This window comes from Oryctolagus cuniculus, chromosome 16 (genome assembly GCF_964237555.1).
Source record: "Oryctolagus cuniculus chromosome 16, mOryCun1.1, whole genome shotgun sequence".
Taxonomy (NCBI): domain Eukaryota; kingdom Metazoa; phylum Chordata; class Mammalia; order Lagomorpha; family Leporidae; genus Oryctolagus; species Oryctolagus cuniculus.
This window is the reverse complement of record NC_091447.1, coordinates 64,452,374-64,464,029: the sequence shown is the minus strand read 5'-3', so window position 1 is coordinate 64,464,029 and position 11,656 is coordinate 64,452,374. Positions and strand designations below refer to the sequence as shown.

Here is an 11,656-nt window from a genome sequence, read left to right as displayed (position 1 = left end):
TCCCTCCCTCCTTCTCTGTAACTTTGCCTTTCAAATAAATAAATAAATAAATCTCTAAAAAGAAAGAAAGGAAGGCCGGCTCCACGGCTACTAGGCTAATCCTCCTCCTGCGGCACCTGCACTCCGGGTTCTAGTCCCAGTCGGGGTGCCAGATTCTGTCCCGGTTGTTCCTCTTCCAGGCCAACTCTCTGCTATGGCCCGGGAGGGCAGTGGAGGATGGCCCAGGTACTTGGGCCCTGCACCCACATGAGAGACCAGGAGGAAGTACCTGGCTCCTGGCTTTGGATTGGTGCAAGCAGCCACTTGGGGGATGAACCAATGGAAAAAGGAAGACCTTTCTCTCACTGTCTAACTCTGCCTGTCCAAAAAAAAAAAAAAAAAAAAGGAAGGAAGGAAGGAAGAAAGAAAGAAAATTGAAGCTGGACTTCTGTGTTTTATTGTTAAACTTTCTTGGCATGCTATGCTTCTCTCCAGGGATACTGTTTCCTGTTGTAGGTGCAAAGTACCTTAGGTTTCTCCAAAGATTTCTGTGCTCATCATCCAGGTCCTGGTCTTTCCATTTTATTCCTGAAAGAGACCCAGAAAAATCATTATGAGTTATTACAACAGTTAGAGAAGACATAGTAGATTCCAGGTTCAGGGTGCATGGCAACACTGCTGACCGAGTCAACAACCTCCTGCTTTTCCCCACTGCGACTCTTGGAACAGTGTGCTGACCTACAAACAGCTGTCCTCTAATGACTTGGTGTGGGAATGTCACCCTTACCTACAGCAGCCAGGTTCCTGATGGTTTCTCGCATCACATCCCTGTAGAGATTCTTCTCGGAAGGATCCAGCAAAGCCCACTCCTCTGGGGTGAAGGTCACAGCCACATCCTCCAAGGTCACTGGGTCCTAGGAGATGCCACGTGTGTGCACAGGACAATGGGAAATGCTACGTGAAATCAAGCCAAATCCTACAAACACCACACGTCTTTCTCTTATTTGTGGTAGTTAAGAAAGAGAGAGTATGAGAATTGTGCTGATGTCATTTCATCTGGCATATAGCTATATACATATTTTTACATATAGTCCATCTTATGCAATTGCAAGAAGGACACTGGAGGAGCCAGTATTGTGGTCTTCAAGGGTTAAGCCGCCTGTGACACTGGCATCTCATATGGGTGCCAGTTCGAGTCCCAGCTGCTCCACTTCCAATCCAGCTCCCTGATAATGTGCCTGGGAAAGCAGCAGAGGATGGAACAAGTCCTTGGGCACCTGCGCCCATGTGGGAGACCCAGAAGAGGCTCACAGTTCCTGGCTTCAGATTGGCTCAGCTCAGCTCCAGCCACTGTAGCCATTTGGGGAGTGTCTGTCCCTCTCTCTGTAACTCTCTTTCAAATAAACAAAATAAATCTTTAAGAAAGATTTAGGAACAGGCATTTGGCTACCTTAAAATGCTGTTGAGAACATCCCTGCCCTACATCAAAATGCCTGAGTTTGACGCCTAGCTCCAGCTCCTAACTCCAGTTTCCTGCTAATCTGGACCCTGAGAGGCAGTAGCAATCAATCAAGTAACTGGATTGCTGCTACCCACATGGAAGACCTGGGCTGTTCCCACCTCCTGGCTTTGGCCTGGCCCTACCCTGTCCAAGGAGGTCAGGGGGAGAGCAGACAGGAGGACAGGAGCTTGCTCATTCTGTCTCTCAAATTAATTAATTGTTTCAATCTACGATTTGGAAAGGTAACATTCCAACAGCATAATAGTAGCAGAGATTAAACAGTGAGAAACAGGAAAAGCATCTTCAATGGAGCAGCACTGAAGTTCTTAATGATACAGCAAACATTTCAGAATAGTGGCAGAGATCATGAGGATCTGAATACCTGGCTGAGGGCAACCTGCTATCCAACTGGAATACTCCATTGCACTGCCCTCTATTCCACGGAAAACAGTATTATTCATTTCAAGGTGAAAGGTAAAACTACAAAGCTGGGGCTGGCACTGGGGTGCAGCAGGTCAAGTTACAGCTTGCAGCACAGGCATTCCATATCTGAGTGCTGGCTTGAGTCCTGGCTACTCCACTCTGATTCGGCTTCCTGCCATTGTGCCTGGGAAGGCAGCAGAAGATGGTCCAGGTACTTGAGCCTCTGCCTCCCATGTGGTAGATCAGGAGAGAATTCCCGGCTCCTAGCTTTAGCTAGGCCTAGCCTTGGCTGACATGGCCTTTTGGGGAGTGAACCAGCGGTGGAAACCAATCAGTCAGTATCTCTCTCTCTCCACCCTACCCTCACCTACCTTTCAAATAAATAAGTGAATCTTTTTGTTTAATTATTATACAATTCCCAGTTAAATGCTTTTTTGGTACAAGACTAGGCAGAACTGGGGCCGGCACTGTGGTGTAGTGGGTAATGCCGCTGCCTGCCCTCCGTGCCGGCATCCCACATGGGCGCCGGTTCGAGTCCCTGCTGTTCCACTTTCAGGACCCCTGCACTCGCTTGGGAGACCCAGAGGAGGCTCTTGTCTCCTGGCTTCAGATCAGCACAGCTCCAGCCATTGCGGCCAACTGGGGAGTGAACCAGCAGATGGTAGACTCTCTCTTTCTCTGCCTTCTTTCTCTCTGACTTTCAAGTAAATAAATCTTAAAAAAAAAAAAAAAAAAGCATAAAAGCTTTCCATTTTGATCACGAACATATCACCTACTTTTTCTTGGTCTGAAGGCTTTTGCTGTCCTATCTGACAATCTTTTCCCCAAGTCTAAGCTCACGAGGACTGTGGATAACCACAACTTGTTCTACAGAGATGTCCTCTGGTTCCCACAGGAGGAACGGATAATTCTTTGGGATGACAGGGAACTGAAACCCACCACACTACAAAAGTCACACTACAGGAGCTGCTGCTATGGCACAGTGGGTTAACACCCTGGCCTGGAGTGCCAGCATCCCATATGGATGCCGGTTTGAGACCCGGCTGCTCTACTTCCAATCCAGCTCTCTGCTATGACCTGAGAAAGCAGCAGAAGATGGCCTAAGTCCTTGGGCCCCAGCACCTGCATGGGAGATCTGGAAGAAGCTCCTGGCTCCTGGTTTTGGATTGGCACAGCTCCGGCCATTGCAGCCAGTTGGCGAGTGAACCAGTGGATGAAAGACCCCTCTCTCTGCCTCTCCTCTCTCTGTGTAACTCTTTCAAATAAATAAATAAATCTTAAATAAAAAAAAAAGTCAGACTACAATGTTACACTATCATAGCACTCATAAACTGTACACTCTAATAACACACCATATTAACTATACACAATAAGTAAGTTTCATAAAAACATACTATTGATGTATAACTATGCCATACTCTCCGTATGTCACTACAAATTCCTAATGGAACAATCAAAGATCTAAATAAATGCAGAGATATCCCAAGCTCATAGATGGGAAGCTGCAACGTTATTAAGATATAAATTATCCCAATTAAGGATTATTCTAGCAAGTTACCTTGTAGGAAATAAGCCGCCATTAGCTTTTAGGAAACCATAGTCAGTTTTAAACTTTAGAACCGAAGTGTACAAGAAAAGGCAGAAGACTCAGAACAAGCTGCAGCCCTGACACCGTTTGACTTCAAGGCTTGCTGTGGAACTACAGTGGTACAAACAGACCGACAGAACAACCCAGAAGCAAACCACACCAATATAGCCAGCTGGTCTTGGACGAGGGAGCAAAGGCAATTCAATGGAAACAGTACGATCATTTCAACAAAAGATGTTGAAGAATCTGGACACCCATATGTGCGGAAATGAGTTAGAAGCAGCTTTTAAAACCTTTCCAAAGTTAGTGCAAAATGGATCATAAATTGAAGTGTAAAATGCAAAATTTAGGCGCCCGGCACCGTGGCACAGCAGGTAAAGCCCCACCTGCGACACCAGTATCCCATATGGGTGCCGGGTCATTGTGGCCGTGGGGAGCAGGGGGTGAACCAGTAGATAGAAGCTCTTGTCTCTCCCTCTCTTTCTGTAACTCTGACTTTCAAATAAATAAATGCATCTTTTTTTTTGACAGGCAGAGTGGACAGTGAGAGAGGGAAAGACAGAGAGAAAGGTCTTCCTTTTGCCGTTGGTTCACCCTCCAATGGCCGCCACGGCCGGCTGCAGCACGCTGATCCGAAGCCAGGAGCCAGGTGCTTCTCCTGGTTTCCCATGGGGTGCAGGGCCCAAGCACTTGGGCCATCCTCCACTGCACTCCCTGGCCACAGCAGAGAGCTGGCCTGGAAGAGGGGCAACCGGGACAGAATCCGGCGCCCTGACCGGGATTAAAACCCAGTGTGCCGGCGCCGCAAGGCGGAGGATTAGCCTAGTGAGCCGTGGCGTCAGCCAAATAAATGCATCTTTAACAAGCAAACTAAAGACCATCTGGAACATAACTCACTGCTAGGGCACCAGAATCCCACAATGGAGCACCCGGGTTTGAGTCCTGACCCTGCTCCCAGCTATAGTTTCCTGCTAATGCCCACCCTGAGAGGCAGCAGGCACCGGCTGAAGAAGTCAGGCTCCTTGGGGCTGGTGTTGTAGGATAGTGGCTAAAGCTACTGTCTGAAGTGCCAGCATCCTGTATGGGCACTGGTCAAAGTTCCAGCCGCTCCTCTTCCGAAACAGCTCCCTGCAAATGTGCCTAGGAAGGCAGCGGAAGAAGGGCCAAGTGTTTAGACCCCTGCCACCCATATGGGAGACCCGGAGGAAGCGCTTGGCTCCTGGCTTCACACTGGCCCAGCTCCAGCCATTGTGGCCATTTGGGGAGTGAAACAGCAGATGGAAGATCTCTCTCCCTCCCTCTCTCTCTCTCTCTCTCTCTCTCTCTCTCTGTAACTCTGCCTTTCAAATAAATAAATAAATCTTAAAAAAAAAAAAAAAATCCCTACCTGGACTGAGTTCCCAGCTGCTGGAAGTTTTTCTCCATTTATCAAATCAATTAAATAAATTTTTTATTAAGAAATAAAAGAAAGATATCTCACCTACAAGACAAACAACATCACATTATTAGAGAAGTACAATATAAAACAGTGAGGCGCCACCACGTCCCAGCAGAGTGAAATCCAGAACACGGGCAACAATGTGGAGCAACAGGAACTGTCGCTGTTGGTGTGCATTGGAGTTACTTGCCCATCATCCCCTGGTGCCTCCCAGCGTGCCCAGCAGCAAGACGCTGGGCCTCAAGTGGGAGCGGGACTCCAACACAGGATGCAGGCCTCCCAAGCAGGGCTCAGCCCGGCACACAACGCCTGCCTCGATCTGCAGTCTCATCTGTTATGGCAGCAGCCCAGAGGGACTGAGCCAGAGAAGCCCTTGTCACTCACACATACTCAGGCCCTGAAACCTGCACTGCAGAGAACGGCCTGAGCCTGGATAGAGTGCAACAGAGCAATTTCCGAAATCACAGCTCCTACCTGAAGGCACACGAATGTGTGATGGAGCAGGTTATCGCCAGTAACAGTAATGATAGATGCAGGAACACACACACGGCAGGGACAAAGGGTCCCTGTCTGTGATTGCCACATACCATAATCGATTAATTATAGGCGTGCCTGTGGCAGTGAGTTCTAATCTTCTGTTACCTCAGCTTCCATGCTGAATGCAGGTTTCTTTTTTTAAGATTTTTTTTTTTATTTGAAAGAGTTATAGAGAGAGGTAAAAGAGACAGATCTTCCATCCGCTGGTTCACTCCTCAAATGACTGCCATGGCCGGAGCTGCGCTGATCCGAAGCCAGGAGCCAGGAGCTTCTTTGGGTCTCCCACACGGGTGCAGGGTCCCAAGGACTTGGGCCATCTTCCACTGCTTTCCCAGACCACAGCAGAGAGCTGGATGGGAAGTGGAGCAGCCAGGACTCGAATCGGCACCCATACGGGATGCCAGCACTGCAGGCAGGAGCTTTAGCCCACTGTGCCAGGCCCTGAATACAGGTATAACTTTCTCATACTAGAAGCGGAAGTCAGTTCACCCCTCCTCCCAGTTCCTCAGTGTGATCATCGTACAGCTGCCTCCTGGCGACCAGTTTCCTCCAGGACAGCTAGAACCAACGTACTTGACTTGTCCACTGGCCCCTACCCTCCTTCCTCCAACACAGGCTGCACAGATCCGCAGCACAGCCACCTCTCAGGCACGGCGTGATTCCACGGAAGGCAGGCCAGCTCACCTGTAAACCCACCCACGGAACTCCCTGTGGGAACACAGCAATCTGCTAGCTCACGTCCCAGATGGCTGTCCCCCTTCTCTCCAGAGCCTCTAAGTAAGAAAGGCCTGTTTTTTTTATTTCACATCATTTGTTAACCTGCTTTCTCTGTCTCACCTAACTGACACACACTGGCTCCATCGGGGCTCTCTTAGGAAGTGGCTATCTTGGGGCTGGCGCTGTGGTGTAGTAGGTTAAGCATCTGCCAGTGGTGCCAGCATCCAATATGGGTGCCAGTTCAAGTCCTGGCTGATGGCCTGGGAAAGCAGTAGAAGATGGCCCATGTGCTTGGGCCCCTGCACCCACGTGGGAGACCTGGAAGAAGCTCCTGGCTCCTGGCTTTGGATTGGCTTAGCTCCAGCCATTGTGGCCATTTGTGGAGTGAACCAGTGGATGGAAGATCTCTCTCCCTCTCCCTCTCCCTTTCTCTGTCTGTAACTCTGCCTCTCCAATGCAGCTCTATTAAAATGCAAAGCCCATCCAAGTGTTGTAGAATGGGGTGAAAAGATAAAACCACCATCTGGAAGAAAAATATGTGCAATTCCTACAGGACTAGTGAGCAGAAGGTGTGTGTGTGTGTGTGTGTATGCGTGTGTGTTTAAGTAAAAATGACACATGAAAAAGTAACATGGGAAAATTACTGAAAATTTCACAGAAAAGACCACGGAGGAAAAGCACTCAGTACCAACGAATATCAGTAAGAAAGCAAAAGAAAGTCACACAGAGCGTGTTTCATCACCAGAGGGGCCAAACCAGATAAACTAACAATTCCGGTTGACAAAGCTTAGAAATCAAAACACTCCAGTGTGCAGGAACAGGCAGACTTGTGAACCTACAATACACCGACATTTCCCAGGGAAAGTGAATTTACTCAGAATCTACAGCCCAGCAATTTTTCCCCATCATGGAAAAAAGTTCGGATGCAATAGCACTTGGGGACAAAGCTAAAAGGACAGCGTAATATCCAAAGCAACTGGGAACATCGAAGCCCCACAAGCAATGGGTGAGTCAACGGGTTGAGCTGCAGCCTCAGACAGCATGTATGTGTAGCACTGAGGCAAAGGAATCCCGGGCATAGCATCAGACTGGGTGGTGCACCACAAGCGTTCATAGTCTTACTTAAGTTTACAAATGTTCCGCTTCCAGAATTTCCTTGCTTTCTTCCAATCTCCTCACTCAATCCAGGGAGCCGGCAAACAGGAACACGCATGCGTAAACCATGGCCTCACACTCCCGCAAATTAGAAGGATGTGACGTCAGGATTCCACAAGCGGAAGCCCCTCAGGGGAGCTACTTCACCACCAGCTCACAAGGAACCCACAACTCCCAAGGTTAAAGCCATTCCCAAGCGTGGGGACCGCTCTCACCGCGGAGATGCAGCCCAGGGGAGCTCCATTCGCCACAAGTCCGTGCTTCTGACCAACCCGCTCCTTGTGTTCCAAAAATTCCCTAGGATTATAAAACTCAGCCCAGACTGTCTGAGGGTTTACCAGCATTCTCAACAGATACAACTCCCGAAGTCAGCTGCAAGAGGCTATGGGGCGAGAGAGGGAGGGATGAAACAAGTCTCCCCTCCTGACCCGGAAGCTCTCTAAATGTTCTGAACTCCATTTCCAGCCTCTCTCCCCTCACAGAGGTCAGGGAAAGGGGAGCTTTATAGGCCCAACCCTCTTTCCAATTGGCAGCCCCCTCCCTCCCGGAAGCTATCAATGGGCCCCCATTAGCATCAATTCTAGATGGCATGCAGGGGAGCTTGTGGCGAATAACAAAAGACACTGGAGACACTCCAGAAATCCTAAAAGTGCCAGGAGCTGGGGGGGAAAAATCACTTTTTAAAAATTATGTCATACACCCCCAGACTCTCAAACCCATACACCCTGTCATCATCATAAACCAAACATCATCTTTCTCTTCACTCTGAGCCCTCAGGCGTTGTCAACTGCCATCCGGGACTCTACAGAACCTTTTGCCAGGGGCCTTGTGATCCAGGTCCACAGCTCCGTGCAAGGCCATGACCTAAGGCAAAGCTGTACCCCTTCCCCCACTCGAGTGATCCTGGCTTATCTCCTGCCTATGAGACAGACAAGTCCTTTTTCTACCTAATCTTTGGGATGTAAGTATTATACTGTTTTAACCTTACTATGATACTCCTTTTCTTTTCTTTTCTTTTTTTTCAAGATTTACTTGAAAGGCAGAGTTAGAGAGAGAGGACAGAGATCCTCATCACTCCCTGATGATCCAGCTCTCTGCCCATACACTGGGGGATGGGGGACCAAGGATGGAACTGTGGATGGGATAGCCTGGCCCAGCTATTTGAGACGTGAATCAGCGATACAGGATCTGTCTCTCCCTCTCTCTCTCTGAATAAATAAATCTTTGAAAAATAAAAATAAACAAAACCAGTCCCAGGACAGTAACAGTCACGGGGCTGGCAGGTTCAGTTCTCCGCTTAATTCGCCTGGAAAAACAGCAGGAAGATGGTCCACGTGCTTGGGCCCTTGCTGCCCACGGGGGACACCGGAGGAAGCTCCTGGCCTAGTCCTGGGCATTGTGGCCATTTAGGGTGTAAACCAGTGGATGGAAGATCTCTCTCTGTGTCTCTCCCTCTCTCTGTAACTCTACCTTCCAAACAAATAACGAAATTTAAAATAAATAAATAAAGGCATATCATCTGCTCAGCTGTCCAGTGTGCTGGAGCGTCTCTCAGGTTACAGGGCTTCTTCCCTGCTGGGAAGGATCCATCAGCTGGACCTCAACGACCTTTCTAAGCAGTCTTAAAATCTCGGCCTTAACATCACACAAGCCTGCTCATTCCCAGGAGGGAGGGAGGGACGGAGGAGGAGAAAGAAACAAAAAACACACACAGCATTTGCAGAATCCAGCAAATCACATATATGCATAGGAGGAGATGAAACATGTTACCCATACCTCATAGCATGCAAGAAAAGCAAAACTATCTCTTTCAGACAATGAACTGATTATTTTCATAACTGATTTAGTAACACAGTGAGTCACAGGTTAACACTTCCAGGTGTTGCAAAGCTCTGTTCCACGGGACCTAGCCTTAATCTGCCAAGTCCAGACAAAAAGACAAAGAATAGTCGTTGCAGTCTGGTGCTGTGGCGTAGTAAGTTAAGCATCCGCCTACAGTGCCAGCATCCCAAATGGGCGCCAGTTCGAGTCCTGGCTTCTCCACTTCCGATCCAGCTCTCTGCTATGGCCTCTGCCTGGCTGTTCCCTCAATATTAGCATCTCAATTCCCTGATTACCAATCTGTCCCCAAGGAATGAAAACTAGGAACCAGGGAAGAAGGGCTGGGTGTTCCAAGGGGCTCAGTGCAGGATGTATCAGGAGATACCTCCCCCCCCACTCTCGGCCCCAGGGTGTCCCCAGGGGTGTGGACAGTTGCTCCCTGAAAAGCCCCACCCTGTACTGCAGACTGTCCTCTATGGGGAGAGACCCAGCGGGAGACTCGGCAGCTGTGGGCATGGTGGGTCAACCCAGGGAGTTCTGAAGCCCAGAACTCAGGTAAAGATTGGGGGGGGGGGGGCGGAGGGAGCTAAGGACACAGAGCGTTCAGGGAAAGCCATCTGGAGTTATAAGACAAAAGAGGAGAGGCACAAGGATTGGTCCCTTTTTCCACACAGACACACCCAGGTGATGAGTCTCTGCTTTCCTCTCCTACAAAAAGCCCACAAGTGGAAAACAAGTGTTTTTTGTTTTTTTAAAGGGCTGGCCATCTCTTGCAGCGACAACACACTGCATCTGTGTGTTACATAGAACGAAAGGTCCTACTGGGTATCACCTGGGGAACTCCAGAGGTCAATCTGGCTTTTACAGTGTAAGGAGGGATCCAGACATTGAAAGATGGACTGGCAGTACTGCAAAGAACTACTGTGACCAGGAACGCAGGGTTTACACGAGAGGTGGGCTTGGAACAGGGGCCGAGAACCTAAACTGGTTTATTGTGCTGGCACCGTGGCTGTGGGTTAAGCTGCCACCTGTGACGCTGTCCCCGGCTGCTCCACTTCCCATCAAGCTCCCTGCTCATGCACCTGGGAAGGCAGCAGAGGACTCCTGCTTGGACCCCTGCCACCCACGTGGGGGCTGGGGCTGCAGCTCCTCCCATCTTCAGCCTGGCTCAGCCCTGGCTGCTGTGGCTATTTGGGGAGTGCAGGAGTGGACAGAAGATCTCTCTCCCTCTGTCACTCTGCCTTTCAAACAAACAAGTAAATAAGTAAATCTTTTAAAAAAGTATCATATGGGGGCCAGCGCGTGGCATAGTAAGCTAAGCCTCTGCCTGCAGTGCCAGCAGCCCATATGGGCACCAGTTCATGCCCCGGCTGCTCCTCTTCTTTTTTTTTTTTTTTTTTTGACAGGCAGAGTGGACAGTGAGAGAGAGAGAGACAGAGAGAAAGGTCTTCCTTTTGCCGTTGGTTCACCCTCCAATGGCCGCCACGGCCGGCTGCAGCGCGCTGATCCGAAGCCAGGAGCCAGGTGCTTCTCCTGGTCTCCCATGGGGTGCAGAGCCCAAGGACTTGGGCCATCCTCCACTGCACTCCCTGGTCGCAGCAGAGAGCTGGCCTGGAAGAGGGGCAACCGGGACAGAATCCGGCGCCCCGACCGGGACTAGACCCCGGTGTGCCGGCGCTGCAAGGCGGAGGATTAGCCTAGTGAGCCGCGGCGCCGGCCTGCTCCTCTTCTGATCCAGTTTCCGCTATGGCCTGGGAAAGAAGCGGATGATAGCCTTAGTCCTTGGGCCCTTGCACCCAAGTGGGAGACCAGGAAGAAGCTCCTGGCTCCTGGCTCCGAATCGGCACAGCTCCGGCCATTGTGGGCAGTTGGGGAGTGAACCAGCAAATGTAAGACCTCTTTCTCTCTCTCTTTCATATCAATAAAATAAATATTAAACAAAAAAATTTGTTGCTCGGGGCGGCAGCTTCTTTAGGGGACTACCCCCTCCCACCCGTTCCCTTGGTTGTCACAATGAAGATTTCAACAACTCCTGCCTGAGGCTAATTATCCCAGGACCCAAGTGGCCGGATCCCTGACCCTGACCCTGACCCTAACACTAACACTAACCTTGCTAACATCACGGGGTGGGGGAGCTGGTGGCAGATTTGCGACCCTGCTACCCATAAACCTGGAAAGCTCGGGGGATAACCCGAGCCCCCTACACGGAAAGCAGCGCCTGGAGACCCCCCCCCCCCTCCCCGCCACAGGCTCACACAGCGCGTCCCACGCACCAGCTCCACCCACGGAACCCAGAATCTCCCCCCAGGACCCTGCAGCCCTCACCCCACAGTCTGCGGGAGCCCTCACCGCACAGCCGCCCACAGAGGGGCTCCGGGCCGGGGCCGAAGATGCCACACTCGGGGGCGGTGACAGGACGCCGGGGGGCGGCAGGCGACAGCCCCAGCCCCACCCCCACCCCGCGGCCACAGCCGGCTCCCGCCTGCTCCCCCCGCTG

The 11,656-nt window shown here is 50.5% G+C and overlaps 1 protein-coding gene across 1 annotated transcript in view; it reads right to left on the bottom strand.

Moving 5' to 3' along the window:
* LOC100350451 (zinc finger protein 208) overlaps window positions 1-11,656 on the bottom strand; it is a 96,178-nt gene that overhangs the window by 36,267 nt on the left and 48,255 nt on the right. Inside the window, 2 exon segments of the mRNA XM_070059330.1 lie at window positions 507-567; window positions 767-893. Of these exon segments, the coding sequence (XP_069915431.1) occupies window positions 507-567; window positions 767-893 (188 nt within the window).